A 14093-nucleotide genomic window follows, 5' to 3' on the forward strand; every position below is an offset into this window, starting at 1 on the left:
TATTCAGCAAACATCTGCAGGGGTTTACTTACTCAGACATTTCTTGTGCAGTGGCAGCATATCACAGGGTAAAAAAACGATCCTGGATCAGGCTGCCTGATTTACATCATGGTCTTGGCACTTAAATAAGTTGTCCGACCTCAGGCCAGTAATTGAACCTCTCTTCCTCAGTTTCTTTTTTTGTCTTGTCTTTTTTTTTTTTGAGACGCCATCTCCCTCTGTCTCCTAGGCTGGAGTGCAGCGGTGTGATCTTGGCTTACTGCAACCTCCGCCTCCCAGGTTCAAGCAGTTCTCTTGCCTCAGCCTCCCAAGTAGCTGGGATTACTGGCACTCATTGCCACGCCCAGCTAATTTTTGTTTTTTTAGTTAGTAGAGATGGGTTTCACCATGTTGGCCAGGCTGGTCTTGAACTCCTGACCTCAAGTGATCCACCCGCCTCAGCCTTCCAAAGTTCTGGAATTACAGGCCTGAGCCACCGCACCCAGCCATCCACCTCAGTTTCCACATCTGTAAAGTGAGGCTGATAATCGCCTCCCTCTTTGGATTGTTGTGAGAAAACAAATTTACTCACAGTATGCCTGGAGCAGTACCCAACCTGGCACACGCTGTACGAGGGTTTATTGTTCTCACTGTTGCTGTGCAGTGTGCCTGGGGCAGGAGTGCTGCAGCGAGGTTCCCTGCTCTTGTGGAGCTGACCTAATCAGGTGACCAGTGAAACTGAAGATCATTTTAGATAATGATAAGTGCCACCAAGAGAGGGTGGGAGCAGGTGGAGGAGCCAGGCTGGGGCCGGAGCAGCTGGGCCTGGCGGGCCACGGCAGGGATGAAAGTTTGGATTTTATTCCATGCGCCAGGCACTGTCAATGGGTTTTGAGCAGGAGGGTGACGTGATGTGATACCTCTTCAAAGAACTCTAACTCCATCTGGAAAATCAGTTAAGAAGCAAGGTAGGCCGGGCGCGGTGGCTCACGCTTGTAATCCCAGCACTTTGGGAAGCCGAGGCGGGCGGATCACGAGGTCAGGAGATCGAGACCACGGTGAAACTCCATCTCTACTAAAAATACAAAAAATTAGCTAGGCGTGGTGGCGGACGCCTGTAGTCCCAGCTACTCGGAGAGGCTGAGGCAGGAGAATGGCGTGAACCCGGGAGGAGGAGCTTGCAGTGAGCCGAGATCGCGCCACTGCACTCCAGCCTGGGTGACAGAGCGAGACTCCGTCTCAAAAAAAAAAAAGAAGCAAGGTAGGGTTTTCAAAGTGTTTAGGATGCACTGGGCTTCTAGTAGGTGCTCTGCTAGGCGTGTGTTAAGTAGATTAAATTAATCGCTTGAAGAGGCCGTGAGGTCTGTGGAGAGGGACTGGGCAGAGGTCTGGCCTGGGGGTCGTGTTGGAGAGGGTGGGGAGAAGTGACCTAGGAAATAAGGGCACTGGCCATAGGGCTGACTGTAGACATGGTGGGTTGGGTGGGTTGGGGGCTCTGCTATGAGACTACTTTGACCTTGCCCTTGAGAAATTCCACTTGGTCCTGTGGCGAGGACACAGCCATGAGCACCCCCTCAACTGTAGTACTCCTTTCTGTAGTTGGGCAAGCTTGGGAAACACAGAAGGGATCAAATATGGTCTTCGAGCTCTCAGGCTGCAGGGAAGACAGATGAGGGAAGTGGCAGCCAGGCTGGTGTGACAGGTGGCATGGGTATTGTGAGTGCAGGGGCTCTGGGGTGTGCAGGGAGTCTCCTGGCCAGCCCCAGTTTCCTTGTGGAGGTGCCATGTCTAGAACAAGCTCAAGGAAGCTGGAAGAGGAGCTGGGAAGGGTGATCCTGGCAGAGTGACTCACGTGTGCATTGTCCCCAGTTGGATGTGGTCAGGGCTGAGTCTGTCTGGAGCAGAGGCTTTGTAGGTGGGAGCAGGGGGAGATGAGGCAGGCGGGGGGCCTTGAAGGTTTGGATTTTATTCCAGGGGGTGGTGGGTGGGAGAGCCATGGAGGGGTTTGTTAATTCCTTCATCCAGTTTTTATTAGTGAGCATCATCTCTATGCCAAGCACTGTTCCAGGCACGGAGGGCACAGAATTGGACGAGGTGAAGAAAGTCCTGAGCCTCCAGGAGTTTACTTTATAGTGGGCAAGACAGATAACTCGAAAATAAGCCAGCGTAGCAGATGGCATCAGCTAGTGACAAGTGCCCTAATGAAACGTGAGGCCGGGGGTGGTGCTGAGCCCCTGCAAAGGGCTGAGGCTGCTGAGAGAGGAGAGAAGGCACCTGGGGGGAGCGGAAGGGTTCAGTGGAGGAGGCCAGTGTGGAAGCTGGAGGTCAGAAGACCAAGTTGGAGCTGGTGAGATGCTGGCGTGTCCCATCTTCCAGGAGACCTTGGCCTGGGGGTGCTTCCTTCTGCCATCTGCAGAGCTTTCTCCAGCCCACAAAGCACACACACCTGCCCCCTCCTGGTGCCCATGATGGCCCTCCAGGGAGTGGGTATCATGCCCGCTTTGTAGATGAGGCAGCAGATACCTGTGCTGGGTGCTGTCAGAAGGAACAGACCTAGAGAGCCAGCCCTGGGTCCTCAGGCAGCTATGTGAGCTTGCGGGGCAGGGTTTGAGGGGGTGGTTGCCTGGTGGTGACTCCCCCTCGAATCAGCCAGTAATTCCCAGAGCCACCAGGCTGGCTGGGCAGGTGAGGGAGTCATTGCCTCAAGGAAGACAGGAACAGGCCAAGGGAGGCTTCAGGTCTCTTTCCTGAGGCAAGGAGGTTGTTAACCAGGGCTTGGCTAGGTCTTGATGGGAGATGGGTGAGCAGGTCTGACTGCTGACTCACCAGGCAGGGTGGGGCTGGAGTGAGGCTCTCCCCATCTGGGCTCCTGTTTTTCCCTCTGAAAAATGGGATGGCTTACTTTTAGAGAGGCCGAATGTCAGAGGTGGAAGGAGGCCTGATTGAAGAAGAGGCCTGCTATTCTTGACCCCTCCTCACCTGTGATACCTGTGACCCCCAGCCAGCTTCCCTCCATTGAGGGATAGAACTAGACAAACTCCCGACTGCCTGAGACAGTGAGGAAGGGCACCTTGGTAGTCCTAGGCTTGGACACAGGACATCTGGGCAACCATGTGCCTCTCAGGGTCTGTGGTGGGCACTACTCACTTGGCCCTGAATTCTCAAGACAGCCATTGAGGTGGGATGACATCTTGCAAAGAAAGGCATGCCCAGGGAAAGGCGGTCACTAGTCTGAGTGGCAGGGGGCAGAGCGCGGCTGAAACTTGGGTTTGTTTATTTCATATGTATTTATAGGGTATTTACTATATGCTAGGTCAGCAGGGATGGGAGACCCTGCCCTCATTGAGCTTGTGTTGTGGCGGGAGAAAGCCAAGAGAGAGATTTCAGATGTCAGGGGAAGGGTGTTCCCGATGGAGAGGACAGCGGGAGCACAGGTCCAAGTGGGATGTGCCAGTGCTCAAGGGCAGCGTGGAGGATGGCAAGGAAACTGGCCGGAATGGAGGAGTAGGGTGGAGACCCCTAGGAAGTGAGGGCAGGAGAGGGAACCAGGGCAGATCCTGCAGGGCCTGGGCTTTGCTTTTTTTTTTTTTAATTGTGGAAAGCAGTTGAGGGATTTGAATGACAGGATCAGCTTTGCTTCTCCCCTGCAATTTTTTTTTTTTTTTTTTTTTTTTTAATTATGAGACGGTCTCCATCGCCCAGGCTGGAGCACAGTGGCGCAGTCTCAGCTCACTACAGCCTCCGCTTCCCAGGTCAAGTGATTCTCCAGCCTCAGCCTCCTGAGTAGCTGGAACTACAAGCGTGACCCAGCATGCCTGGCTAATTTCTGTGTGTTTTTTTAGAGGCAGGGTCTTGCCCTGTTGCCCAGGCTAGTCTCGAACTCCTGAGCTCAAAGCAATTCACGTGCCTTGGCCTCCCAAAGTGCTGGGATTACAGGCATGAGCCACCGCCTGGCCCCTGCGATTTTTTCTATGGAAAATATACCAAAGTGGATGAGCATCAGCCATTGTCAACTCATGGCTGATCTCATCTTAGGATAATTAGGAATTTTGGAGTCAATTCTGGTTGCCCTATGATCTCATCTGTAGATGTTTCACTGTGAATCTTGAAAAGAGATTTTTTTTTTTTTTTGAGATGGAGTTTTGCTGTTGTTGCCCAGGCTGGAGTGCAATGACGCGATCTCAGCTCACCGCAACCTCTGCCTCCCAGGTTGAAGCGATTCTCCTGCCTCAGCCTCCCGAGTAGCTAGGATTACAGGCATGTGCTACCACACCCGGCTAATTTTGTATTTTTAGTAGATAGGGTTTCTCCGTGTTGGTCAGGCTGGTCTCGAACTCCTGACCTCAGGTGATCCACCCACCTGGGCCTCCCAAAGTGTTGGGATTACAGGTGTGAGCCACTGTGGCTGGCCAAAGATAAAAATAGGGTTTCACACCAAAAAAGATTAGTAACTCCTTACTATCAAGTATCTGATCAGTGCTCAGATTTTCAGTTGTCTCATAAATGTAGGTTCTCTGAAGTCTCTCCTTTCCCCTACCATCTCTCTTTCTCTGCCTTGCTTTGTATTTTTCTAAAGCAGTTGTCCTGTAGCATTTCCCGAAGACTGGATTTTGCTGACTGTATCCTGCAGTAGGATTGATTCAGTTTATTCTACCCCATCTTTTGTATTTCCTGAAGATGGGTAGTGGGGTCTGGAGAGGCTTGATCAGATTCTGGTTTGATGTTTTGTTTTCCTCAGTCCCACTTCTGAGGGTGTGTTGTGCCTCTCCATCAGGAAGCAGGTGATGGCTGCTTATCCCTCTCTGGAGTTGGAGGCAGCTTCTCCTCATTGCCTCAATTCAGTAGGAGTTGAACTTAGTAGGAGTTGAAAAACTTTCCATTTGACATGATGATGCTGGCTTTGTTGTGGAGAAGAGACGAGGGAGGCAAGCCAAGATGCTGGGAGGGTTCCCACCATTGTCCAGAGGGGGCTGGTGCTGGTCCTGGTGTGGTGGTGGGGCAGGGGTGGGGTCTCTCCACTAAAGCACATTGGCTGCCTCTCTCCAGCAAGGCTGGAAGCATCTCCCAGTATTGTGGGAGCACAGGTCCTCTTTTTCCCCAGCCCATCTGTGTTAGTTCATTTTTGTGTTGCTATAAAGAAATACCTGAGACTGTGTAATTTGTAAAGAAAAGAGATTTACTTGGCTCACGGTTCTGCAGGCTGTACAAGAATCATGGTGCCAGCATCTGCTTCTGTTGAGGACCACTGGAAGCTTCCACTCATGGTGGAAGGCCAAGGGGAGCAGGCTTGTCACATGGCGAGAGGTGGGGGGTGGGGGAGCTGCCACACTCTTAACCAGCTCTCACGGGAAGTATCAGAGCAAGAACTCACTCATCACCAAGGGATTCATGAGGGACCCAGCCCCATGATCCAACACCTTCCACGAGGTCCCACCTACAATGTTGGAGTCACATTTCAACGTGAGATTTGGAGAGAACACCCATCCAAACCTTATCACCACCCAGCTAGGAACTCTTAGAGGGAAGACTTTTTTTTTTTTTTTTTTTTTTTTTTTGAGACGGCGTCTCGCTCTGTCACCCAGGCTGGAGTGCAGTGGCGCAATCTCGGCTCGCTGCGAGCTCCGCCTCCCGGGTTCACGCCATTCTCCTGCTTCAGCCTCTCCGAGTAGCTGGGACTACAGGCGCCCGCCACCACGCCCGGCTAATTTTTTGTATTTTTAGTAGAGACGGGGTTTCACCGTGGTCTCGATCTCCTGACCTCGTGATCCGCCTGCCTCAGCCTCCCAAAGTGCTGGGATTACAAGCATCAGCCACCACGCCTGGCAGAGGGAAGACTTGAGTGAGGTTCATCTCTGGGTTCCCAGATGCACCCAGCCCAGGGCCCTGGTCCCCCACTGAGAAGCCCATTTCACTTGATGTCCTATTTGCCCCAGAAGAGAGACTGGTGAGGTGGGGATGGGGGACAAGAGGGTGCTGGGCCCACCTGAGTGCAGGAAGCAGGAGCAGCTCTTCTCTCTGGGAAGGCATGGCACCTGCCCCCTGCCCTCTCAGGGACAGGGCACTTTTCCCCACAGCTGCCAAAATGGAAAAGATGCAGCCAGCTCCCGGTCCAGCGCACATGATGCTGGGTGCTCTTCCCGCCTACCACTTCAGGGCCACACTGGACAGTTCCTCCACTTCTCTCCATGTCTACTGCTCCCATCGCGGACAGCCACTTGTGACCCTTCCCCCGCCTGCTGCCCTGGCCCTGTTTCTACCCACCTGCCACTTCACAGCACAGCTGGAGTCGCCCCTAAGTTGGCAGGTCCTGCCTCCTGTCCTCTCTGCATGCCTGGCCTTCCTGGCCTCCCCTCTTTCATTTCATTGAGCCTTGAATTCTCACAGTAGCCCCACGTGGGCAGGTGTTAGGGGGAGCCTTGTTTTACACAGGAGGCCACCGAGGTGCAGAGAGGTGTGGTCACTTCCAGACGCCCTAGAATCTTGAGTCTGCTGGCGATTGGGATTGAGATCAGCCTCCCTGACCTGGCTGCCTGTTCTCCCTTAGTGCCCTTCTCCCCTCCACATTCCTGCCACACTGGCCCCTCAGCCTGTGCAGGCCTGAAGTTCATTTTCTCTCTGGACTTCCATGAATGCTCATCTCTCCTGAGAATGCCATTCTTTTTTTCTCTCCTGTTTTTCTTTCTAAACCTACTTGTCCTCCTTCACGTTTACTTCAGATGTGATTTCCTAGAGAGATTTTCTCTGATCCTTTCAATCTAAACTATAACTCACCCTGTCTAATTTTCTCTGCTGGCCCTCAGGATGTCTTTTAGTTGTGTATTTGTTGTGTATGGTTCTGTGTGAGGTAGCAAACAGGATAGAGGTAGTTAAGAGCTCGGACGCTGGAGCCATACACTTGAGGTAAAATTCCAGCTCTGCCATTTCCTGTCTGGTGGCCTTAGGCAGGTGACTCAACCTGTGTGCCTCAATTTCCCCATCTGCAGAAAAGGGATAATAACAGCATCACCTCATAAGGTTGTGGGGACAATCAAAGGGGTCAGCAGATGTGAAGTATGTAGTACCGTGCCAGCCCATAGTAAAAGCTATATGCAGGTGTCACCTGTTGTGATTATTTTGGGGAGGGGTAAAGCATGTGATTGGGTGCTAAGGGTAGAGCAGAGGCTCGGAGAAACCTCGCCTTCTCCTGTTGCCTGGTGGCACCTCCCTGTCTTTTCCCTGTGCACCATGATCATGTTTTCCAGCTCAGAGGTGGGAGTGTGGTCTGCTGAAGGATTTGCTCATCTGTAAATGAGGCTGGTGAAAGTGCTCTGAGGATTAGGTGGGCTGAGAGAGGAAAGCCCTTGAGTAGAGCCTGGCTTGCGAGGAGTGCTTCCTAACTGTGGGTTACATGTCTCCCCGTCCCACTTGTGGCAAGGCCCTCGTGTCACCCTAGCATGCCTGGCATTCATAAAATATCTGTTGAATAAGAGATTGAATGGGGGCACGGAGATCTGCTCTGGCCTTGTCCCTGTCCCCTGTCCACTCTGACATGGTGGGGGCTCTGGGTGGATTGAGAATTTACACCAGAGGTCCATGCTGGGGAGAAGGACGAGCTGAGAGAGGATTCAACTGGGTGGGATGTGGGGGTCCCATGAGCTGAGCCTTGGCAAGTGTTCTGGATGGAGGAGGTGGACAGGTCATTTTGTAAGTAAGGCTCTTGTTGGGAACATTTTCTTGTGACTGGAGTGCAGGGTATGGGGGGACATGGCAGGGATTGGAGGAGTCCAGGGAGGAGGTTGGCTTAGGGACCCGTGAGAGAGAGGTGAAGGCCTGGGTGAGGGCCATGGGGGGGTAGGGAGTTGGGTGTCAAAATTACAGTTCCTGTTTCTGGGAGCCTTCTTTGTCGTAGGGCTGTGAGCAAGCATTTTATGAGTTGCCTCATTTAATCCTTGTGACTTCAATGTCCACCAGGGACCTCTTGTTTGTTTGTGTTTCAGATGGGGAAACAGGCTCAGAGAGGTAAGGTCACATGCCCAAGGCCCCACAGCTTAGAGAATGGCAGAGCTGGGACTCACCTCAAGGTCTGTTGGACTCTGCCACCTGGCCCTGCCTCTGTGGCCAACCACTCCTGGGTGGCCTGGAACAGGTGCTGCTCCTCCCAGCCCCCTGCTCTCCCACCCACATTGATTGAGGTCATGGCCAGTTGCTTACTGGAGTCAAGGATGCAGTCAAGGATCTAGTCCTCTGGATAGAGACAGCTGGGCCTGAATGCTGTGGGAGGGCCCGGGGGCTGAGGTTGGGCAGGCTTCCCTGGGCATTGAGTGGAGAGGATGGGGTTCCCCTAGAGCCAGAAAGAGGAAGGGTTTGGGGTGGGAGGAGGAAGTGGGCAGGGCTGCGAAGTTGTCTTGGGGAGCAGGGGCCCTGCATTCTCCTTTCTGCTCTGTGGCTGACATGGTCTATGAAAGTTGAAGGGAGCCACAGCATGAGACATTCCCTCCCAGAGCCTTGTTTCCTCGTCTGTCAAGTGGGCTGAAGGTGGCCCCTGCCCCACAGGGCTGATTCTACTGCATCCCCAAGGGTCAGGCAATTGGCCTATCAGAGGGTTAGTGGCCATTCTTGGAGCACCCCTTGGACACTGTGCGGTGCTAGCTTGTTCCTTTCTATCCATTGCTCTCTTTTTAATGCTCTTAATGGCTCCTCAGTAGGAATTGTCCCCTTGTTTAGGCAGGAACCCATGCTCAGAGAGGTTGTGACTTGTCACAGGTCACACTGCTGAAGGCTCCTGTGTGGGAATCCACTTCATTGATTGAGGAGCCTACTCTCAGGGACATAGGAGGTTAAATGACCTCTGTCAGGCACTGCCATTGTCTGGCCGTGTGACCTTAGGTGAGTCACTTCACTTCTCTTGGCCTCCATTTATTCATCTGTAAGTTGGGGGTGATAATAGGACCTGTCCCACAGGGTCATTTATAGGTTAAATGAGTTTCTGTGATTCAAGCACTTGGTGTAGCGCCTGGCAGATAGTCGGCACTCTGTAAGTGTTGGCTGCTGCTATTTCTGGCTCACAGCTCATCCTCAGGACAGCCTCATTGGGTGTGTAGAGAGAGGGGGTACTGTCACTAGCCCAAGTGATGGGTAGGAATTCAGAAATCCTGGAAGAGAGGTGGTATGCGAAGTTCATGATTACAGGATAGCCTCAGAAGTCCAGTGTCCTGTCCCCTTTACACAGCTGCCACCTCATTTGGGCAGATGTGGGGAGAGTTGTGACAGAAACCAACTCAAACTGGCTTCAGCAAAAAGGGAAGTTGAGTGTAGCTGAAAATCCAGCTATGATCGTGGGCTCATGTGATGACCTCAGGAATCTTCTCTCCGGGGCTGGCCCTGTGTAGGCTTCCTTCTCTGCTCTTGGCACAGTGACTCCCAGTAGAGCCAGCACAGGTCCAGCCGCAAGCCTCCCGGGCCTGGTCAGGACCCTGCGCCTCCGCAGTGCTAGCTCAGGTGGATGGGAGGGATGGGGATGTGGTTGGCACCATGTGAATCTCATTGTTTGGGGGCAGGGTATGAGGCTGGTTGCCTAAAGGCAAGTCCATTAGTTCATGCATTAGTTCTTCACAAATACTTATTGAGCACCTACTATGTGTTTTTGTTACACAAGTGAACAAAACACAAAAACCCCTTCCTTCCTGTCATCTGTCACTCCACACTGAGTGTAGAGACAGATGATGAGCAGATAGTAACTGACAGAGGAGGTTAGAAGGTGATAAGTGCCTTGGACAAAAATGGAGCAGGGTGTGGGACCTGGCGTGCTGCAGAGAGGGCTGGGTGGGTGGTTACAGTTGTAAATAGGTTGGCCTAGGTGGGCCTTGTTGGCAAGGTGGCTTTTGAGCAAAGACCTGCAGGAAGAGAGGGAGCAAGTGTTGTGCAGATCCAGGGAAAGAGCACCCCTGGCGGGGGAGAGGCTTGTTGGAGCAGTGAGGAGATGGTGGGGCTGGAGAAGAGGAGGATGTACTTGGTCAGGGAACCCCACAGAGTCGGGGAGGCTGTGTCAGGACTAGGGTGTGGCTACCGGAAGGGGGTGGAGGGAGAAGGCTGGAGGGAGGAAGGGTGACGTTCCCCATAAGCAGTGTGTCTAGTGTTGGCCCCCTCCCTGACAAATCCCTCCTTCCCCTGCAGACATCCGGCTCCGGGTTCGAGCAGAGTACTGTGAGCATGGGCCAGCCTTGGAGCAGGGCGTGGCATCCCGGCGGCCCCAGGCGCTGGCGCGGCAGCTGGACGTGTTTGGGCAGGCCACCGCAGTGCTGCGCTCAAGGGACCTGGGCTCCGTGGTTTGTGACATCAAGTTCTCAGAGCTCTCCTATCTGGACGCCTTCTGGGGCGATTACCTGAGTGGCGCCCTGCTGCAGGCCCTGCGGGGCGTGTTCCTGACTGAGGCCCTGCGAGAGGCTGTGGGCCGGGAGGCCGTTCGCCTGCTGGTCAGTGTGGATGAGGCTGACTATGAGGCTGGCCGGCGCCGCCTATTGCTGATGGAGGAGGAAGGGGGGCGGCGCCCGACAGAGGCCTCCTGATCCAGGACTGGCAGGATTGACCCCACCTCCGAGTCTCCGGGCCACCTTCTCCTGGGAGGACGACCATCTCTACCCCTAGAGGACTGTCACTAGCATCTTTGAGGACTGCGACAGGACCAGGACAGCAGGCCCCTTGACAGCCCCTCCCACAGGATGTGGGCTCTGAGGCCTAAACCATTTCCAGCTGTTTCCTTCCCAAACTCCTCCTACCCCCAGGTGTGCTCACTTAGCCTCTGGAGGCGGGGGCTGGGCCTGTATCTCAGAAGGGAGGGGCACAGCCACACACTCACCAAAGGCCCCCCTGCACATTGTATCTCTGATCTTGGGCTATCTGCACTCTCACAGGTGCACCCACTCGCTCATGGTCGCACTGCCCCTGCTGAGATCTTCCCTGGGCCTCTGCCCTGGCCTGCTTCCCAGCACACACTTCTTTGGCCTAAGGGCTTCTCTCTCAGGACCTCTAATTTGACCACACCCAACCTGGGCTTCAGCCACACACCAGTGGGCACTGGAGCTGGGGTGCACATGGGGCCTGCTCACCTTGCCCACATATCTCCAGCCAGCCAGGGCCCTGCCCAGCTTCAATTTACAGACCTGACTCTCCTCACCTTCCCCCTGCTGCCCAGAGCTGAACATAGACTTGCACTTGGACTCTCACCGGGGGTGTCACATGGGAGTGTGGCAGCATCAGACCAAGGCCTACTATTGCACATGGGGCCAAAACCAATAAACAGCCGCCTTCTTAGAAAGGGAATGCAAAGGCTTTGGGGGTGATGGAAAAGACCTTTTACAAATGATACCAATTAAACTGCCCTGGAAAGGGCATAGGTGGGCATCGGCCTCTCTAGGACTCTTTATTTATTATTTAATTTAAATTTTTAGAGTTGAGGGTGTTGCTATGTTGTCCAGGCCAGCCTCAAATTCCTGGGCTCAAGCGATCCTCCTGCCTCAGCCTCCCAAGTAGCTAGTACTACAGGTGCCCATCACCATGCCCAGCTTTTGGACCTCAGTGGGCTGGGAGAAGGAGTGTTCCTGGCCCAGTGTCAGGGGCTGGAGCGTGGGTAGGATGCCGGACCATATGCCAGCTGATAAACACATGCTTGTCTTCCCCTCTGGGCGTCAGTCTTGTCCTCTGTCAAAGGAAGAAATAGAATACTGCTTCAGAGTCAGAAACTCTTCCAACCATGTTCACACATGCTTTGCTCCTGTATGTCCTTGGGGACCCCCAGGATTTTTTTTTTTTGAGGCGGAGTCTCGCTCTTTTGCCCAGGCTGGAGTGCAGTGGTGTGATCTCAGCTCACTGCAAGCTGTGCCTTCCGGGTTCACGCCATTCTCCTGCCTCAGCCTCCCGAGTAGCTGGGACTACAGGCGCCCGCCACCACGCCCGGCTAATTTTTTGTATTTTTAGTAGAGACGGGGTTTCACTGTGTTAGCCAGGATGGTCTCGATCTCCTGACCTCGTGATCCGCCCCCCTCAGCCTCCCAAAGTGCTGGGATTATAGGCGTGAGCTACTGCCCCTGGCCACTCCCAGGATTTTTAATTTGTTCAGTGAGGTGGGCCAGCTACACCCAAGGCTGATGGAGCGCCTAAGCTTTGGAAATTGAAAAGATAGGCAGCCAGGGGTTCTCTGCCTGGAATTTGTCTCCAAGTGGCTCCCCACTGGTCACATCTTCTGGACATTCACATTCTCTTCACCTGGGTCTCTGTTCTTCTTTCTGAGGCCAAACACTTCCTCCTGCTGTTCTGTGGCTCCAGCTGAGATTGTGGCCTCCTGCCCTTCCCCCACCCCTCATGTAAGGGCTCAGGAACTCAAGTTTCTCTTACTCAATACTCAGGGTTTTCCTTCCTCAGGGGTGGGCAGTTGGGGGTAGGGTGGCTGGGATTTCCAAGGCTGCCTTTCTTGCAGGGAGGGTTGCCCCTGCCCACACCTTGGAGGCTGTCCTGGAACTTTGACCCGTCTTGATGTGCAGGAGGGGAGTGGCAAAGTCTAGTCGTGAGTCCTATCCAGGAGCCAAGGCCTGGTCGAGCCAGCTGCTGTGTGATCCCAGGTTCTGCTTTGACCCTCTCTGGGAGGAAGCTGAGTTCCACTGGACACCTACTCAAGATCTATTTAGCACCCAGCCACCCTGTGGGATTTTAAACCCATGTTTGATGTGAAATGGACTGAGAGGGGGCAGGTGATTTACCTGAGGGGTGGGAGCATTGAAATGGAGAGTACCTTAGTGACAGCAGTTAGGCGGGGAATGAGGTGGGGATTGCACTCCCTTGCCCTGACTCTTCCATTTTCATGACCTAAGGCTGAGGCTGTCCTCTAGGTGGGGTTACCTGTGTTTGGGCTCCCAATTACTGGGCTAAATTCTAGGACCTGCCATTCCTTTGAGCCCCTAGCCCCTGGCTTCTCTCTTGACCTCATTTGAATACGGGTCCCACCTCAAGGCTGGACACATTTCGGGCTCTGCCCCTGCTTCCGTTCCATGTTATTGGCCCCGCCCCATTCTCTGGGTCACCTCCCCCCTAACCCTGTTCCGCCCCAGACGCCCTCTGGCCAGCACGTGCCTGCCAGAAGTCAGGAGGGCCAACCTCGAGGCTGAAGGGATCTGCGCTGGCGCAGTGCACTTGGCGGGAACCGTGAGGCAGAGGCTCGCGCCTCCAGAGCCTCCCTGAGCGCATGCGCCATGGGGCTCCCCTGAGCTAGTCAAGAGTGCGGGCGAGGCGCGGGGGGTGAGAGACAGACCCTCGGGGCCCAGAAGTGGGTCAGATCCGAGCCCGGAGGACAACCCAGGGAGCTTCGGGGGTAGAGAAACAGGATCGTGTGGGGACAGGGTGTGCGGCCACAGGAGATCGGAGCCCATGGGAGATGTGGGAGGCCGGCGTGGCCCCACGGAGGAGCAGAACCTTGGGTTGGCCCATGCGGGCTGAGGAGTTCAACAGAGTGACGGGGCATTCCGGGCAGGGGACATCCTTTGCTGGAATTTTTCGGCCCTTGCGAAGGCCTTGGGACGTGCCTGAATGGGATGTAGTCAGACGGACAGAGTCAAAGGTAAGTGGAAACGTGCCACCGCCACCCATTCGAGGGTCAGCAGCCATCGTCCCCATGTTTTTCTGCGTGGGGAGCAGGCACAGGTGGGGACACAGGCCCGGAACCCGACAGTTACACACAAGGAGGTCATGTGAGACAGGCCCAGCGAATGGCCCACAGGTCCATGAGGGGACTGTGGCCTGGGTGCTGGCTCTGGAGGGCACCTGCATGATGCAGACACAGCAGGTCGGAGCCCAGAGGACGCTGAGGGCACCGGTGGTGCTTAGAATGGTGCTTACCACCGCTACCGCCCAAATATGTTTAGTTGTGAAATAACATTCTGAAAAGCGCAGGACAGAAACGAACAGTTCATATTACGTGCGGTCAGGAGATTGAGACCAGCCTGGCCAACATGGTGAAACCCTGTCTCTACTAAAAATACAAAAATTAGCCGAGTGTGGTGGCACACGCCTGTAATCCCAACTGCCAGGGAGTCTGAAGCAGAAGGATCTCTTGAACCTGGGAGGCAGAGGTTGCAGTGAGCCGAGAT

The 14093-nt window shown here is 54.3% G+C and overlaps 2 protein-coding genes across 2 annotated transcripts in view; one reads left to right on the top strand and one right to left on the bottom strand.

Moving 5' to 3' along the window:
- The window catches only part of LOC116480610 (carcinoembryonic antigen-related cell adhesion molecule 1-like), a 1172951-nt gene that overhangs the window by 768343 nt on the left and 390515 nt on the right, over positions 1-14093 (bottom strand).
- On the top strand, positions 7832-11357 carry DEDD2 (death effector domain containing 2). The gene is made up of 2 exons (XM_032172811.2): positions 7832-8104; positions 10132-11357. The coding sequence occupies exons 1-2, from the start codon at positions 8014-8016 to the stop codon at positions 10521-10523; spliced, it is 483 nt and encodes a 160-aa protein (XP_032028702.1). The 5' UTR covers positions 7832-8013; the 3' UTR covers positions 10524-11357.

The sequence above is a fragment of the Hylobates moloch genome, unplaced genomic scaffold (genome assembly GCF_009828535.3).
Source record: "Hylobates moloch isolate HMO894 unplaced genomic scaffold, HMol_V3 SCAFFOLD_13, whole genome shotgun sequence".
Lineage (NCBI taxonomy): Eukaryota > Metazoa > Chordata > Mammalia > Primates > Hylobatidae > Hylobates > Hylobates moloch.